Source organism: Hibiscus syriacus, unplaced genomic scaffold (genome assembly GCF_006381635.1).
Source record: "Hibiscus syriacus cultivar Baekdansim isolate YM2019G1 unplaced genomic scaffold, ASM638163v2 tig00002840_pilon, whole genome shotgun sequence".
Classification (NCBI taxonomy): Eukaryota; Viridiplantae; Streptophyta; class Magnoliopsida; order Malvales; family Malvaceae; genus Hibiscus; species Hibiscus syriacus.
The window spans coordinates 7,534,751-7,548,794 of record NW_024061947.1 but is presented as its reverse complement, the minus strand read 5'-3'; the positions used below and the strand labels follow the sequence as shown (position 1 = coordinate 7,548,794).

The window sequence follows — 14,044 nt, the reverse complement described above, 5'->3', positions numbered from 1 at the left end:
CCTACTTTAGACCATACAGAGATTTGTTCAACCTGCAAACCAAGTTCTTCTTTTCTTTTTCTTCAAAACCTTCAGGGTGGAGTATATAAATCTCTTCTTCAAGATTTTCATGAAGAAAAGTTGTTTTAACATCTAGCTGCTCTATATGTAAGTTCAATATAGCACATATTGCCAAGACTATTCGAACTGTTGTTAGTCGAACCACAGGAGAAAAGATTTCATTGAAATCAATACATTCTTTTTGAGCATATCATTTGACCACCAGTCTTGCACGATACCTCTCTACTTGATCGTCACCATTTCGCTTGATTTTGAAGATCCATTTGTTACCAATTGGCTTCCTTCCTTGTGGTAGTGGCACAATGTCCCATGTATTATTTTTATGAAGGGCTTCAATTTCTTCTTGCATCGCCATCATCCATAGTGAATCATCTGAGTTGTTTATTACCTCCTGGTATGTTGACGGCTCACCATCCTCTGTTAAAAGGTAGTATGCAATATTTCCTTCTATAACATAATCTGAGTGCCAATTGGGACGTCTTCTCACACGATCTGATTGACGAGTTGTTGGAGCTTCAGAACTCTCTGGTTCTGCTTCAGAAGAATCTCCTTGTTCAACCTCCTTTTCCATATGTATCTGTGTAGTTTATGACTTTTTTGCGCTATCATCGTCTTCTTTTCTTTGTAGTTTATCTTCTACAAAGATAGCATCCCTGCTGATGATCACTTTGCGGACAGTGGGATCCCACAAGAGAAACCCCTTTACACCATCAGCATACCCCAAGAATTTGCATTTCCTGGATTTTGGATCCAGTTTTGAAATTTATTGGGAGTTATACATCACATACACAATACTTCCAAATACATGGAGGTTTGAATAATTAGCTGGTTTTCTAGTCCACATCTCCATTAGTGTCTTAAGCTCTATTGTAGTTGATGGAGCTCGATTCACCAAATAACAGGCGGTATTGACTGCTTCTGCCCATAATGATTTTTCTAGGCCTGCATCCCTCAACATTGCTCTTGTTCTTTCTAACAAGGTTCTGTTCATCTGCTCTGCCACTCCATTTTGTTGAGGAGTGTTCGCCAGTATGAACTGTCTTTTGATGCATTTTTTCCTGCAAAAGTCATCAAATTTTTCACTTGTTTATTCTCCTCCATTATTTATTTTGAAACACTTGATCTTATTTCCAGAATCAAGTTCCACCCGCGCTTTGAAGTTTTTGAAAGTTGAAAACACATATGACTTCTTCTTAATAGGGTACACCCAACATCTCCTAGAGTAGTCATTAATAAATTAGACAAAATATTTTACTCCGCCTAGAGATGTAACTGGTGCTTGCCATATGTCAGAGTGAACCAGTTCTAGAACACTTTTGCCTCTAGAATTGATGTGTTGAATTTCAACTGGTGCTGCTTACTTGTTATGCAATGCTCACACAAAGTAAGGGATACATTTGTTAAGCCTGGAAGTAGCTTTTGCTCCACAAAGACTTTCATTTCTTGTTATGACATGTGTCCAAGTTTCTGATGCCATAGCATTGCAGAATCTGAACTATATGAGGCAACAGAGGCTTCTGCTTCTAGCAAAGTCTCTCCCTTCAGTATGTACAAGTTTGTTGCTATCTTTTCGCCTTTCAGCACCACAAGCGCTCCACGGAACACCTTCATGATTTCTTTCCGTGTTTCAATCTTGCTTGCATTATTATCCAACAATCCGTAGGATAACAAATTTTTCTTCAGGCCTTTCATGTGCCGCACATCTCGAACAACTTTAATTGTTCCATCATACATCTTCAATTTGATGGTTCCCACGCCAACGATCTCTAAGGCATGATCATTGCAACTATACACAGATCCTCCTGAGACAGGTTCATACTGATGGAACCATTCTCTTCTTAAGGTCATGTGATATGTTGCTCCTGAATCAATGAGCCATATATTTGCAAATATTTTTCTACCTTCCACGGTGGTTGACGCTTCACAACATAGAACATCTCCATCATCTGAAGTGTTTACGGTATTGCCTTGAGGATTGGAGTTTTTATTTATACTCCAACAATTATTCTTCAAGTGACCATTCTTTCCACAATTGTAGCACTTTAAATTCTTCTTTCTTCTTGACTTCGATCTATCATATTTGTGACTGTTGCTTTGGCCACGTTCTGTTGATCTCCCTCTCATCGTTGTCAACGCTTCTACTTGTTGCAGATTTTCTTGTCTGTCTTCTTTGTTCTTGCGCCGATTTTCTTCTTGTAGAATAGCAGCTGCAACGTCATCGAAGACTAGACTGGTGACATTACTGTTTGTCAAATTGTTGATGAGCTGATCATACGAATCAGGTAGACCTTGAAGTAGAAGTTCAGTACGTTCTTGTTCTCCTATTGTACATCTTAGGGATGTAAGCTGAGAAAATAAAGTGTTCAGCGTGTTTAAGTGCTCTGTCACTGAAGTAGATTCTGGCATCCGGAGAGTATACAATTTCCTCTTAAGGAAAATTTTATTGTGCAACGATGTGACATCGTACAATTTGGTGAGATGATCCCGTATCTCCTTAGCTGTCTTTTTCTCCTCAATGCTTGACAATACTTCATCTGCTAATGCTAGATGAAATTTTGCCATAGCATTCCCGTCCATTTCGATTCATTTGTTGTCATCTGTGAAATCTACTGGCCTTTCACTAATAGCTGCTAGACAACTATCTTTCCTTATGATAGCTTTTATCTTAAATTTCCACAATGAGAAATTTCTCCCATTGAATTTTTCAATATCAAATTTCGTTTCCATAGCTTCTATTACGGATAACTCCCACTATTTCACTATCGTGAATAGTTCTCTAGAACCTTCAAAGAATGGGTAATACCTTCTTACTTTCTTATGTTGAAGGATCCACCTTTTGGTGGCAACCACAAAGACAATAAGCAGATATTACACACGCAAATCTGGCTCAGATACCAATTGTTGCGGAAGACGGCTATCGGATAGAACAAAATCACAACTAATAATTTGAGAAAATAAAAAAATGAAGATAAAAGAGACACAAAATTTACGTGGAAAACCCCTAAATAATATAAGGTAAAACCACGGACAACGGTAGAAGAATTTCACTATGAGAAAATAAGAATTACAACTTCTCTCGATCTACCAAGGAGAAAATAATGACAATTCTCTCTTGATAAAAAAGAGAAAACAACTCTCAAAAAACTCTATAAATTCTCTAGTATTGGAAGAAAGCTAGAATGTTTTGGGATGATTTTGAAGCTAAATGGGTTAGGACATTTATAGTTAAAGCTTAAGGATTAATCTTGAAAATACCTTAAAGTACAATGACTAAATGTGATATTGTATCATTTCTAAAATTCAACTAAAATTTCGGTGCATTAATTATAGGCACTTTCAGTGCCTATATTGCTGACTTTTCAACAGTTAAGGGACTGGAAGCAGAGGAGGAAATAAAAGATAACTTAGCGCTCAAGTCAAAGGAGAGCTATGATTTACAACTTACGATTGTTAGAAGGCTTACTTCTCAAGCAAGTCTCCTCACTGAACCCTTGCTGTTACAAGAGTACTGCGGACCTTGTGTCGCCGATGCAGAAATTGTTTCTTATCGTCTTTGGATATTTTCTCATCATTTCCACTTGAATATAGGTTTCTTTTTTTTATATTATCTTCTGATTAGGCATTTCACATTCAAATTTCCGTCAAGTTTTGTAACCGTTTATGATTTTTGTATTATTGTAATGGGTTTATATTTAATTTGCAGGTTAGCGGGTGTTTATCATATAGTGATAAGATATCTGTCGGTTTTTATAACATTCTTGGGGTGAATCCATGTCTATGGGTGATGTGTAATGAATTTGAAGAAGGAAGACGCTTACCACCTTTGATGTCTCTTAAAGAGATTGAACCCAGCGACACCTCTATGGAGATTGTTCTTGTTGATAGACGCCTGGATACGCGCCTCAAAGAGCTTGAAAATAAAGCACAGAAATTATATTGTGCTTCAGAAAACTCCCTTGTGTTGGTTCAAAAGCTTGTTGCAATCCACATTGGGTAAGTTATATTGTCTTTTGCTAGTGGTTTATTTCTTTTTTACTGATTATTATCGATTTCTATTTGTGCTTGAACTGTTCTAAAATCAGGGGAACCTTTCAAGTGGAGCATGGGGATCTCCACAAACGCTGGAAAGTGGCCAGCTGGAGATTGAGGGATTTTCAGAAGTGTGTTGTGCTGCCCATTGGCAGCCTCTCCATGGGACTTTGCAGGCATCGTGCAATCCTATTTAAGGTATCAAAAGAAATGCCTTTTTAGTTGCACTTTATCTACTAAGGCACAACTTCCCTCCACATCAATGACAAACACAGACACACATACTCAAAAAAAAAATGGAGGTGTTTTAGGGATCTCCTATGATTTATGAAAGATATAATTATTTATTTTTAAGGAATTTTGATATTGTTTGTTTGACGTGTCATGGTGAGGGGTCATTGACTGTGTATAGACTTAGTGTGCATCAAATACAAACCCTACTTTTATTGTTATAAACTACAAAGATTTTTTGTTGATCCTTGTAGATATTGCTTCGAAATCAAACCATTGTTTTGCAAAGGTACTTGGTATACTTTGAGTCAGTGGTTGAATACTCGGTTGGATTAGGCTTCTACTGTGATGTGGCTTTGAATAACAATACAAAGTACTCCTTGTTTTAGTATTGGCAATGGATTCATTGTAGGTTCACCATATAAATTTTGTCAAAAGAAAGTTAATTTTAATTAGTAGGTTGAGCAAAATAATGAGCTGAAGAAGGAGATAATCTATTGCTGCTTAGTCTGTGTTGGGATGTAAAACAGTTGGCACTTATCTTTGGGAAGTTTGGAAAAAGGGATGGAGTATTTTTTCTTTCAGAACCTTGATTTTTTAAAGGGCTTCTATATATATTTACGGTTTCATTATCCCAGTATGGTTAGCGTACAAATCCAACCCGGGCCTTGATAAAAATGGCTTCAACATATTCCCTATAGAGCTTTGCTGCAGGAAACATCATATGAATTATAATTTGAATGATTTACTAAGCTAGCAAATATAACATTTACATACAATTTAGATAAGATTATTACTATATTATTTGAAATGCCCTGTTATAAAAGTTTCCGTAGCAATGGTCATGATATCTTGAAGTACAAGAACTTTTTAAAGCATATATGAATGCCTTAACAGGGAGCATCAGTATTGCGACTAAATTAAAAGCATCAGTGACACCCAGAATTATGTAGCAGTCAATTATGAGTACTCCCTATTCCATCATCATTCAATGAAGTATTTGTGGCCTGCTATGACGAATTGACAAGGTTTTCGTGAAACTTTTAGTTCTCATGGGATCATCCAATGAGGATCAGGCTAATTTCCTTCTTGCTTAGTCACATGTTTTCACCTTTTTTAATGGATTTTTCCTTCTGAAATCATGTGTCATATGATGAATTTATGCAGCATATTTGTTTATTTTATGGCTTTATGCTGCTAGATCAGGATATCAGATGAAGGATGAGTGTTTTGACTTTAGTTTTCTATGCATATGTTGATGTCTAAAATGTATTTGTTCACTAACGGCCTGATCACCCTTCTAATGTTGATGTAATATTTAATGATGTTGCAGAAATGTTTCTTTTGTCAGTCCTTAACTAACGTGGTATACTGTTTACATTTGCAGACATTAGCCGACTATATAGGTTTGCCATGTAGGATTGCTCGAGGATGCAATTATTGTGCAGCAGATCACCGTTCTTCATGCCTTGTCAAAATTGAAGATGACCGGAAGTCAACAAGGTAATATACTCAACTTTTAGAATGTTGGGAGTTAACAAAATAAGTAGGAATAAGTTTATGCTGTCTTTGAAAAAACTTCCATTAAGAGATTAGTTATTCTTTGACCTCGTCTGTTTTATGTTTTCTTAGTAATCTAAATCTTTTAGACTTGATTGCATCACAGTCCTCCGCACTTCTGAATGTTATGTATGTATGTAAAAAGGTGAAAGCTTCTATGTTTAGCGATAGAGTAATGTTCTGTCTATATATGCCCTTTCTTAAAAATTTTCTCTTTCCTTTTTGTTCTTTTGTTGCTCAGAGACGAATACATTTTTAAAACAGGGAATATGTTGTTGATCTAGTTGGGGAGCCTGGAAATATCCACGGTCCAGATTCCTCTATCAATGGAGAATTTCTTTCATCTTTGCCTTCACCATTTCGAATTTCTCATCTAAAAGAATTCCAATTACCTTGCCTCGAGAATGCATCATATGGTCAGATTACAGATTCAAAGGATTTAAGTTATCTTTCTGAGAATCCTCCACATTCTGGTACGTGAAGTTTTGGACACAAATTCAGCAAAATAGACCAAATTTTTCAAAACCAAATTACACAGTGGTGATCAATCTCCTGCAGTTGTTCAACGGTTGGACACTGGTTTGCTTGAAAGTCAAAAGACACAAGTTGATCAAGACTGTTTTGGAAAGGAATCATCTTTGATGCCTTTCGAAACAGCTTCAGGAGCAACAATACATGAACATTCTGGACCCCGTGGCGAGAAAGTTGTCACAGAACAAACCCTTCGAAAAGAGGCCGTTGTATCTGGAAGCTCAGTGGTAAATGATGTGAAGCAATTGAAAATCAACTTGCCTAGTCAGTCAGATTTGGAGGAGATAGGGGCTGAACTTGATAGTCAGGGAAGATTCTCTTCCGTATCCACCTCAAGTTATCTAGATCTTGAACCTTCTCTTGCAATGGATTGGCTTGAGATATCATGGGATGAATTACATATTAAGGAGCATGTTGGTGCTGGTAATTTTTCTTCTTCTTGTTTAATATAATTTTCCACTTCTTTGATTTAAGCCTTTGGCTCCTATCTCATAAGATAATTGGCGAAGCCGGTAGTAACTTCTGCTTCAAATCCCATTTTGCAGGCTCATTTGGAACGGTACATCGTGCTGTGTGGCACGGATCGGTTAGTATTTATTTATTGCAATTAAATATCATTTATGGCCTAATTTCATGATGATTCCGATATTAATCTTTTCTTTTAACTAATGAGTTCGATGTAAATTCCAGTACTCTTATGCATTATTCGCCATCATTTTCCAATTAAGCCTGTTGAATATTTTCTCTTTTATTTTCCTAAGTTCTAATAAAGTGTGTAAATTTCTTTCTAGCGCTCAGATTTAAACCTTACCTGAAGGACATAGTTCATTCAAGAACTTAAATCCTGTTAAATTAAAGACTCAGAGTATTGTCTTCAACTGATACAGTAATACATGATTTTAAGGTACCATGAAGGATTTAAGTTCTTGAATGAACTATGTCCTTCAGGTAAGGTTTAAATCTGAGCGCTATAAAGAAATTTACACACTTGTTGGTTTAAACGCATGGCTTCATCTTTTCATGTCATTGTGTAGGTCTGTGATTTCGGATTGTCTAGGTTCAAAGCCGACACTTTTATATTATCAAAACCTGTTGCGGGAACGGTAAGTACTTCCTAACCGCATTTTAACAAAGACAATCAAATGCACACACCAGCACTAGAATGTCTGCAAGATCAATAGGTAGTCGCTGAGCTTTATTCTAGAGCTAATTGTTTCAAATAACTTAGTTATTTGATTTAGCATTACTAGTTATTCACCAACTGTTTCCAACTGATATCTGGTTTATGTCAAAACATAACATAATAATTCGTTTTGGAACACTAAGAATCATATTGACCGTCATAAACCTTTTCCCTGTAAAGTTTACAATGACTTTATTCTGTTTAAGAGTTGGATATTTCCATCAATCAGCATATAAATGATCATTTTTTTTTTGTTTTTCAGCCTGAATGGATGGCTCCGGAAGTCCTTCGTGGAGAGCCTTCAAATGAGAAATCTGATGTTTACAGTTTCGGAGTAATCCTATGGGAGCTTGTGACAATGCAACAACCATGGAGTGGACTCAGTCCTGCCCAGGTGGGGTATATTTTGGGTTTTCCCCCCTTACCGTATACAATCATAAACGTAACTGTTATTATTGTTAAAGAGGTGCAAATAAAAGGCAATGAAAGCGCACTTTGCTGTAAACTTGATTCTCCCCTTACCCTCCTTTATATATAGGTGGTTGGTGCTGTAGCTTTCCAGAACAGGAGGCTGGCCATTCCTCCTAATATCTCCTCAAAATTGGCTTCTCTCATGGAATCTTGTTGGGTTGAGTGAGTACTTCATTGCACTTTCATTTTTGATAATTGCTGTAAATGTCTAGACCTACCTTTTGCAAGCAAGCATTACCCTCTAAAAACAATGACAGGAAGGGGATATTTGTGGGTGTGTTTGGGTAGGTGATGTATAGCCCACCTTGCTTTAGATGTTTCCTTGACAGGTTACCATAGTTATTTGAAGAAAAAAACTTAAATTACACCACATGTCACTGTATTATGAGTAAATTTGTAATTGAGTAATCATATTCCAAATGTTACAATCAGGTCATTATATTTATTGATTGTAACAATCAGATCACTTTGTTTTTAATTATGTAACAATATGATTGTTACAATCAATACATAGATTGATTTGACTATGATCTTTTGAAATAAAATGATAAAATTACAAACTTATAATACAATGACTTATGGTGTAATTTAACCAAAAACTTTGGGATTTATTTAGGGTTTCCGACTATGGACAAAAGTATAATCTAAACCCTAAACAGCGAGAGAATATTTTGTTGTCAATATAAGTGCCAGTATAGTGGCGAACAGCTTCACCGCTAGAAGTGCTAACAGAAAAGTTCTATTTGGGGTGTTAACTATGGCGACAAAAGGGTCGTGTCAGTAAAGGCGCTAATGATTGCAACAGGACAATTACTCGCTAGAGTAAGAAACGTTGAAAATGATCTCCATCCATGTTATGGTTCAACACATTGCTTATCATTTTTCAAATATCATTTTATGAAAGCTAAATGGCCTTGTATTATGTGTTATGGCATCTCATATTATTCTTCTACATTGCATTTTTCTAACTACAGATGCCTACATTTTATTCATTTGCAGCGATCCTGCTCAACGGCCATCTTTTGCTAACATTGTAGAAGCACTAAAGAAGTTGCTAAAGTCATCGTTGCGGTCGATGCATACGGGACGCAACGAGAATGGCCCTATTTGATCCTACGCAACCGTAGGTGTTATCTTAACCCAGTTGGAAGATGGTTAATCCCATTAAAATTTAAGCTCTAACAATTTTCTAAAACAGTGTGTATATGTACCAAATTTAAAGGAAATAAAGTATTTTTTGTCTCCAATAATATGAACTTACCGAGAAAACAAATTGAAAAATTAATGCAATAGTTCACCATCCAGTTGCTTCAGCGACGGCATAACCTTGGTCAGAATCGACTTAAATTTCTCATCGACAATTTCATTCCCTATAATATCTAATTGCTTCAACTTCAACTCTTTAAAAATGAAAAATGCCTCCCATTGGTTAATTAGAGCAACATCACCGATCACGGTTTCTTCTTTGTTCAATTCACTTCCAACTGAATGAGACAAAGGAGAAGAGCACAAGTACCTGGTTGTGTCAATAGAATGCTCACCGATCTGATTCTATGAAATATCCAATACTCTTAACGACTTCAGCTTTCTTAAAGGATCCAGAGCTGTAAAACTTCTCACTTTATTGTTTCTCAGATTCAAGCAAGAGAGGAGCTGCATAGCTTCCAATCCTACCATTAAGATTAACAACATAACACCATGAGTCTTACAAGGATTATCGGTGGACAGAAGTAAAATGTTCTACTCCAAAATCATTATGTAAATTGTCGCATGACAATTAATCACATTGCAAACTACAAGTATGAAGGGGAAAATGTCCCAAACAAGGAGGAACGCCATCCATAGTTTACAAATACGAATTCAAGGTTTTTGTAATTTTTTAAGCATAAAAAGGGTGAGGGGGTGAGAAACTGTGAAGACAAGAATATATAAGAAACACTAATGGTTATGGGAGGATCAAGTGTAAGGAAATGATTGAATAATCTCCAACTCGACAAACAATATATTGAATATTATTGTCAGTACCATACCTTCAACTGAATGTAGTTCATTGTGGCTGAGATATAATATTTGGACCCACAGCAATTTCTTGAAAGCTCCATTTCGTGATAGCGATAAATTATTCAACCGGATACAGATAGGACTGTAAATAGTTGATGAAAGTGAGTCCTTAATCTGATAGCAATATTTCAGCAAAGACTCCCGCTTAGAAGTCACCTACAGAACAGATAGACAAAAGGTGTGCTGTTAGCCTCCATGTAACTGACAATCTTATACCAGAAGTTAGAGCAAGAGTGGAAAAATACATCTTATCATTACAGCGGAAGGGGGATAAAAAATTTGTGACAATGCAAAGGACCAACATTAGCAGAAACTTTCTAATGCCTAAATTTAGCCATCCGGAGAAGGCTTTTCCCCAGAAACTACTAATCAAATAAACATATATTTAACAGTCCCTCAGGATTATTTTCCCAGATAAAACAACCTAACAAGTAAAATAAATATTGTCAAAGTTGTATAAAACATCTGGCTACTTATACCAAGACCTTAGGAATAATTATAATCCGAAACTAAAGCTTAAATACTGATGCTTTTGGTGACAAAATTACAGAGAATAGAATGTAGCCACCTGTTGTATTAAAACTAAGCTTTGTACATTCTTGTAGTATTGGTAACGTGATGGATCCAACTTCATCAAATCGCTATACAATTCAAGGACTTCAGAATGAACCGGTTTGTTAGCTTGTGAATATGATATTGCATCATAAGCCATCAACAATCTTGCAAGTGTAAGCTTTCCAATTTTACTAAAAAGCAGAAGGGCAAAGAAAAAGGAATCGTATTAACAATGTTTTCTTCCTAAAAAGTTCAGTAAGGTACTTATTAAATTAAACAGGTTTACCAGTCCATCAACGGTAACAATTCACGGAAGCAGTCAATCTCTTCGGTTAAAAACTCTGCCTGCCAATTTGATGCAGTCGGTTCATGATCATTCCTAATATTTAGTTGATCAAAGGAGACGGTAGGGATTGCTTCCTCAGATTGTGTTCCATACAACTTAAGATTCTCTTCTCTCCATAAAATACTTTCTGAAACTGAATCTTGAGGGGAATCTCTTTAACTAGGTTGTGCATGTACTTTAAATGAAAACACTGAAGAGTGAAGTATAACTATACTGAGACCCTCTTTTGAAGTGATTCCCTTAGAATGCCCAACACTAACTTTGACTGAATCAGAAATTTTATATGTGCAACCCAAACTTGTGCAGTTTGCAACTGGCTCAGTGAAAGTGGTTTCCAAACAATATCTTCACTTTTACTAAACCCGGATTCAACAATAACTGTAGATGAGCTTACACCAGAAACATATTGATTAAAATAAAGAACAATTGGAAATGACCCTGAATCAGAACGCAAAGTTGTGAATGGAGAAAAACTAGAACCGTTTAAATAACTATTTAGAAGAAACAAGGAGAGGAGAGTCAGTTGTAACAGTCTGATCTAGAAGCCAAAGATGATAAAACCATCCACTTTGATCATCAGGGTCCATAAATATAGCTTGGTGTATAAACTCATACTCCTCTGCAAAGACATTCTCTTTGGAGAGAAACCCTTCAGCCTTTTTCTCAAGTAAAGCGGACAATAGTAGACTGTAGAAATTATTCATACAGTAGGCATCACCAGAAGACATATTCAACATGGAGAGAAACATTATACATCAACAACCACATGGTATTTTTTTCAATGATGGTTCACAAATGAAAAATAGATTAACCGACAAAAAGAAATTATATTGAATTGCTAGAACTTGATTCACTGTCATTACTACTATTCCTCAATATAAAGCTATGGCAGACGTTCAGAAGCAGCTAGCACAAATACCCAATTAGTTCATCAAACAAAGAATTAGCATTCACCTCCTACATACATTCATTAAATTGCCATAGAAAAGGAAGATAAACACTTGGACCTTAAGATTTAAAGAAACAATTTTACCTGCGATTGTGCCAAGCCGAGTAGTTGCTGAAATTCGTATAAATCATATCCTCGTTATACTTCAGTTCATCTTGCTCTGCTCTGTTCATTAACTCTGCAACAAATCTGGGGGAAGGAAAAAACACAAAAAACAGGAGGGGTACAAAAATAAGTAACATCCCCATATCTTCATACATCATGAATAAAAACAGAAAAAGCCAAAGTGAATGTACCTCCTGTAATTCCAAGCATGAAAATTACGAGAATCAACCTTCTGGAGCTTGTTCAGCAATCTCGGTTCGTTATCCGCCGCTGAATGGCCCTTGCTTAAAACCCATTTACGATAATGCCACGCTCCGTAGGACTTAGGATTTTGCTTCAATGCACTCTCTACCTATGCAACCTCATTCAATCAGTTACATTTGGAAAAAGAAAAAAAACCGATGCCTTTAAAATGAAATTGGACAAAATCATATTAAGTGAACAAAAATTAGTGTAGTAAAAATCAAATCTTCGCGGGCGCACCACTCTGAGTTCCTCATCGAGAATGGACTTGACCGAGTCAGAGTTAGACTCGGGCTGACTCAGACAAAGCTCAACAGCGAGTTTTATATAGTTCCAATCCAAGCGGTGTAAGATTCAGGATTGATCCCCTTAAAATGAAATTGGACAAAATCATATTAAGTGAACAAAAATTAGTGTAGTAAAAATCAAATCTTCGCGGGCGTACCACTCTGAGTTCCTCATCGAGAATGGACTTGACCGATTCAGAGTTAGACGCGGGCTGACTCAGACAAAGCTCAACAGCGAGTTTTATATAGTTCCAAGCAGTGTAAGATTCAGGATTGATCTCAAGAAGCTTAGCACTGACTTCGACTGCCTCTTTAGTGTAACTGACCATTTATTTACATATAAAGAATCGGGAAACGAGAAAACGCAATACAAAATTAAAATAGAACAAAACAGAGAAAATGATAAAGAAGATCATTAGAAGAAAAAAACTAAAAATAAATGAAAAACGCACATTTTATCGCGGCGATAAGAGAAGAATTGAGCTTGGAGATCGCGTAGCTTCTGGGCTTTCGCAGCAGAAGCTGCTTCGTCTTCCGGTTTGATTACTTTGCGAGGCCGACCATGCATTCTTTTAGCTTTCCTCTCTGTGGTGCATCCGCCAAAATTGCTAATGCTCTCTCTTTCTTTTGAAATGCTATTTTGAACCTAATGTTATTTTGGTATCTAAAGATGCTTTTAGTTCAATTTAATCCCAAAATCACCGATTTTTTTTAATAGAAACCACCACTTTGATTAAAACCTAAGAAATATCTAAAATTACAACTAAATAGATATTTATAATATTTTGTACAACATAATAAACTAACTACTTAGGATCGTACATGTGTCGTATAAAGAAAAAAGTTAAAAACTCATAAAAAAAACTCTACAAAATATATATACTAACATATCCGATTATATCGAAAAACAAATCACATTAGGAGATTAAATTATTAAAAGATCACAAACAATTGTAAATTAGAATCGAGTATTGTGAGAAAATTATCTCAAATGCAGATCGTGTATCCAAATCTAATCTAAAGCATGAAAGATTAGCATGATACCAAATAAAGAACATCTTGATCAATCGATACGATATCAAATTTAACTCTAGAAAATTAAACAAAAATAACTAATAAAAATTGAAAGCATACCAAAAGATATAAAAAATCATAAAAATAAAGTTATTAAAAAAATAATAATAATAATAAATATCCACGATCAACGTGAAAGAGAAAGTGAATATCAAGACTAATGTAATTGTCCGCTAACAAAGATAAAGAATAAAAAGCATTAGCCACAGGGTTGAGCGTCAAATCGAGTCTAGTAAATTTTTTTTAAAGTTATTTGAGTTAATTAATTTTATTTTATAACTTAAAACTAACTTGAAATCTTTTTGAGTCAAATTGAGTTTATAAAATTTGATTCGAGCCGAGTTGAATTTTTAAGTTTT

The 14,044-nt window shown here is 35.7% G+C and overlaps 1 protein-coding gene and 1 pseudogene across 1 annotated transcript; one reads left to right on the top strand and one right to left on the bottom strand.

Moving 5' to 3' along the window:
• Positions 1–865: 865 nt before the first annotated feature.
• Positions 866–9,176, top strand: LOC120152312 (serine/threonine-protein kinase CTR1-like). Its single transcript, XM_039164570.1, has 12 exons — positions 866–871; positions 3,432–3,599; positions 3,764–4,053; positions 4,143–4,287; positions 5,708–5,823; positions 6,145–6,353; positions 6,439–6,834; positions 6,957–6,997; positions 7,446–7,514; positions 7,857–7,988; positions 8,133–8,227; positions 9,065–9,176. The coding sequence occupies exons 1-12, from the start codon at positions 866–868 to the stop codon at positions 9,174–9,176; spliced, it is 1,779 nt and encodes a 592-aa protein (XP_039020501.1).
• Positions 9,177–9,332: 156 nt separating this feature from the next.
• Positions 9,333–13,179, bottom strand: LOC120156167 (annotated as a pseudogene).
• Positions 13,180–14,044: the final 865 nt, after the last annotated feature.

Excerpts from the sequence above, each read along its gene's own strand:
- LOC120152312 (XM_039164570.1), top strand. Across the intron at positions 3,600-3,763 it reads GTGTCGCCGATGCAGAAATT|GTTAGCGGGTGTTTATCATA; the intron begins GTTTCTTATCGT and ends TTTAATTTGCAG. Across the intron at positions 6,998-7,445 it reads GTGCTGTGTGGCACGGATCG|GTCTGTGATTTCGGATTGTC; the intron begins GTTAGTATTTAT and ends GTCATTGTGTAG.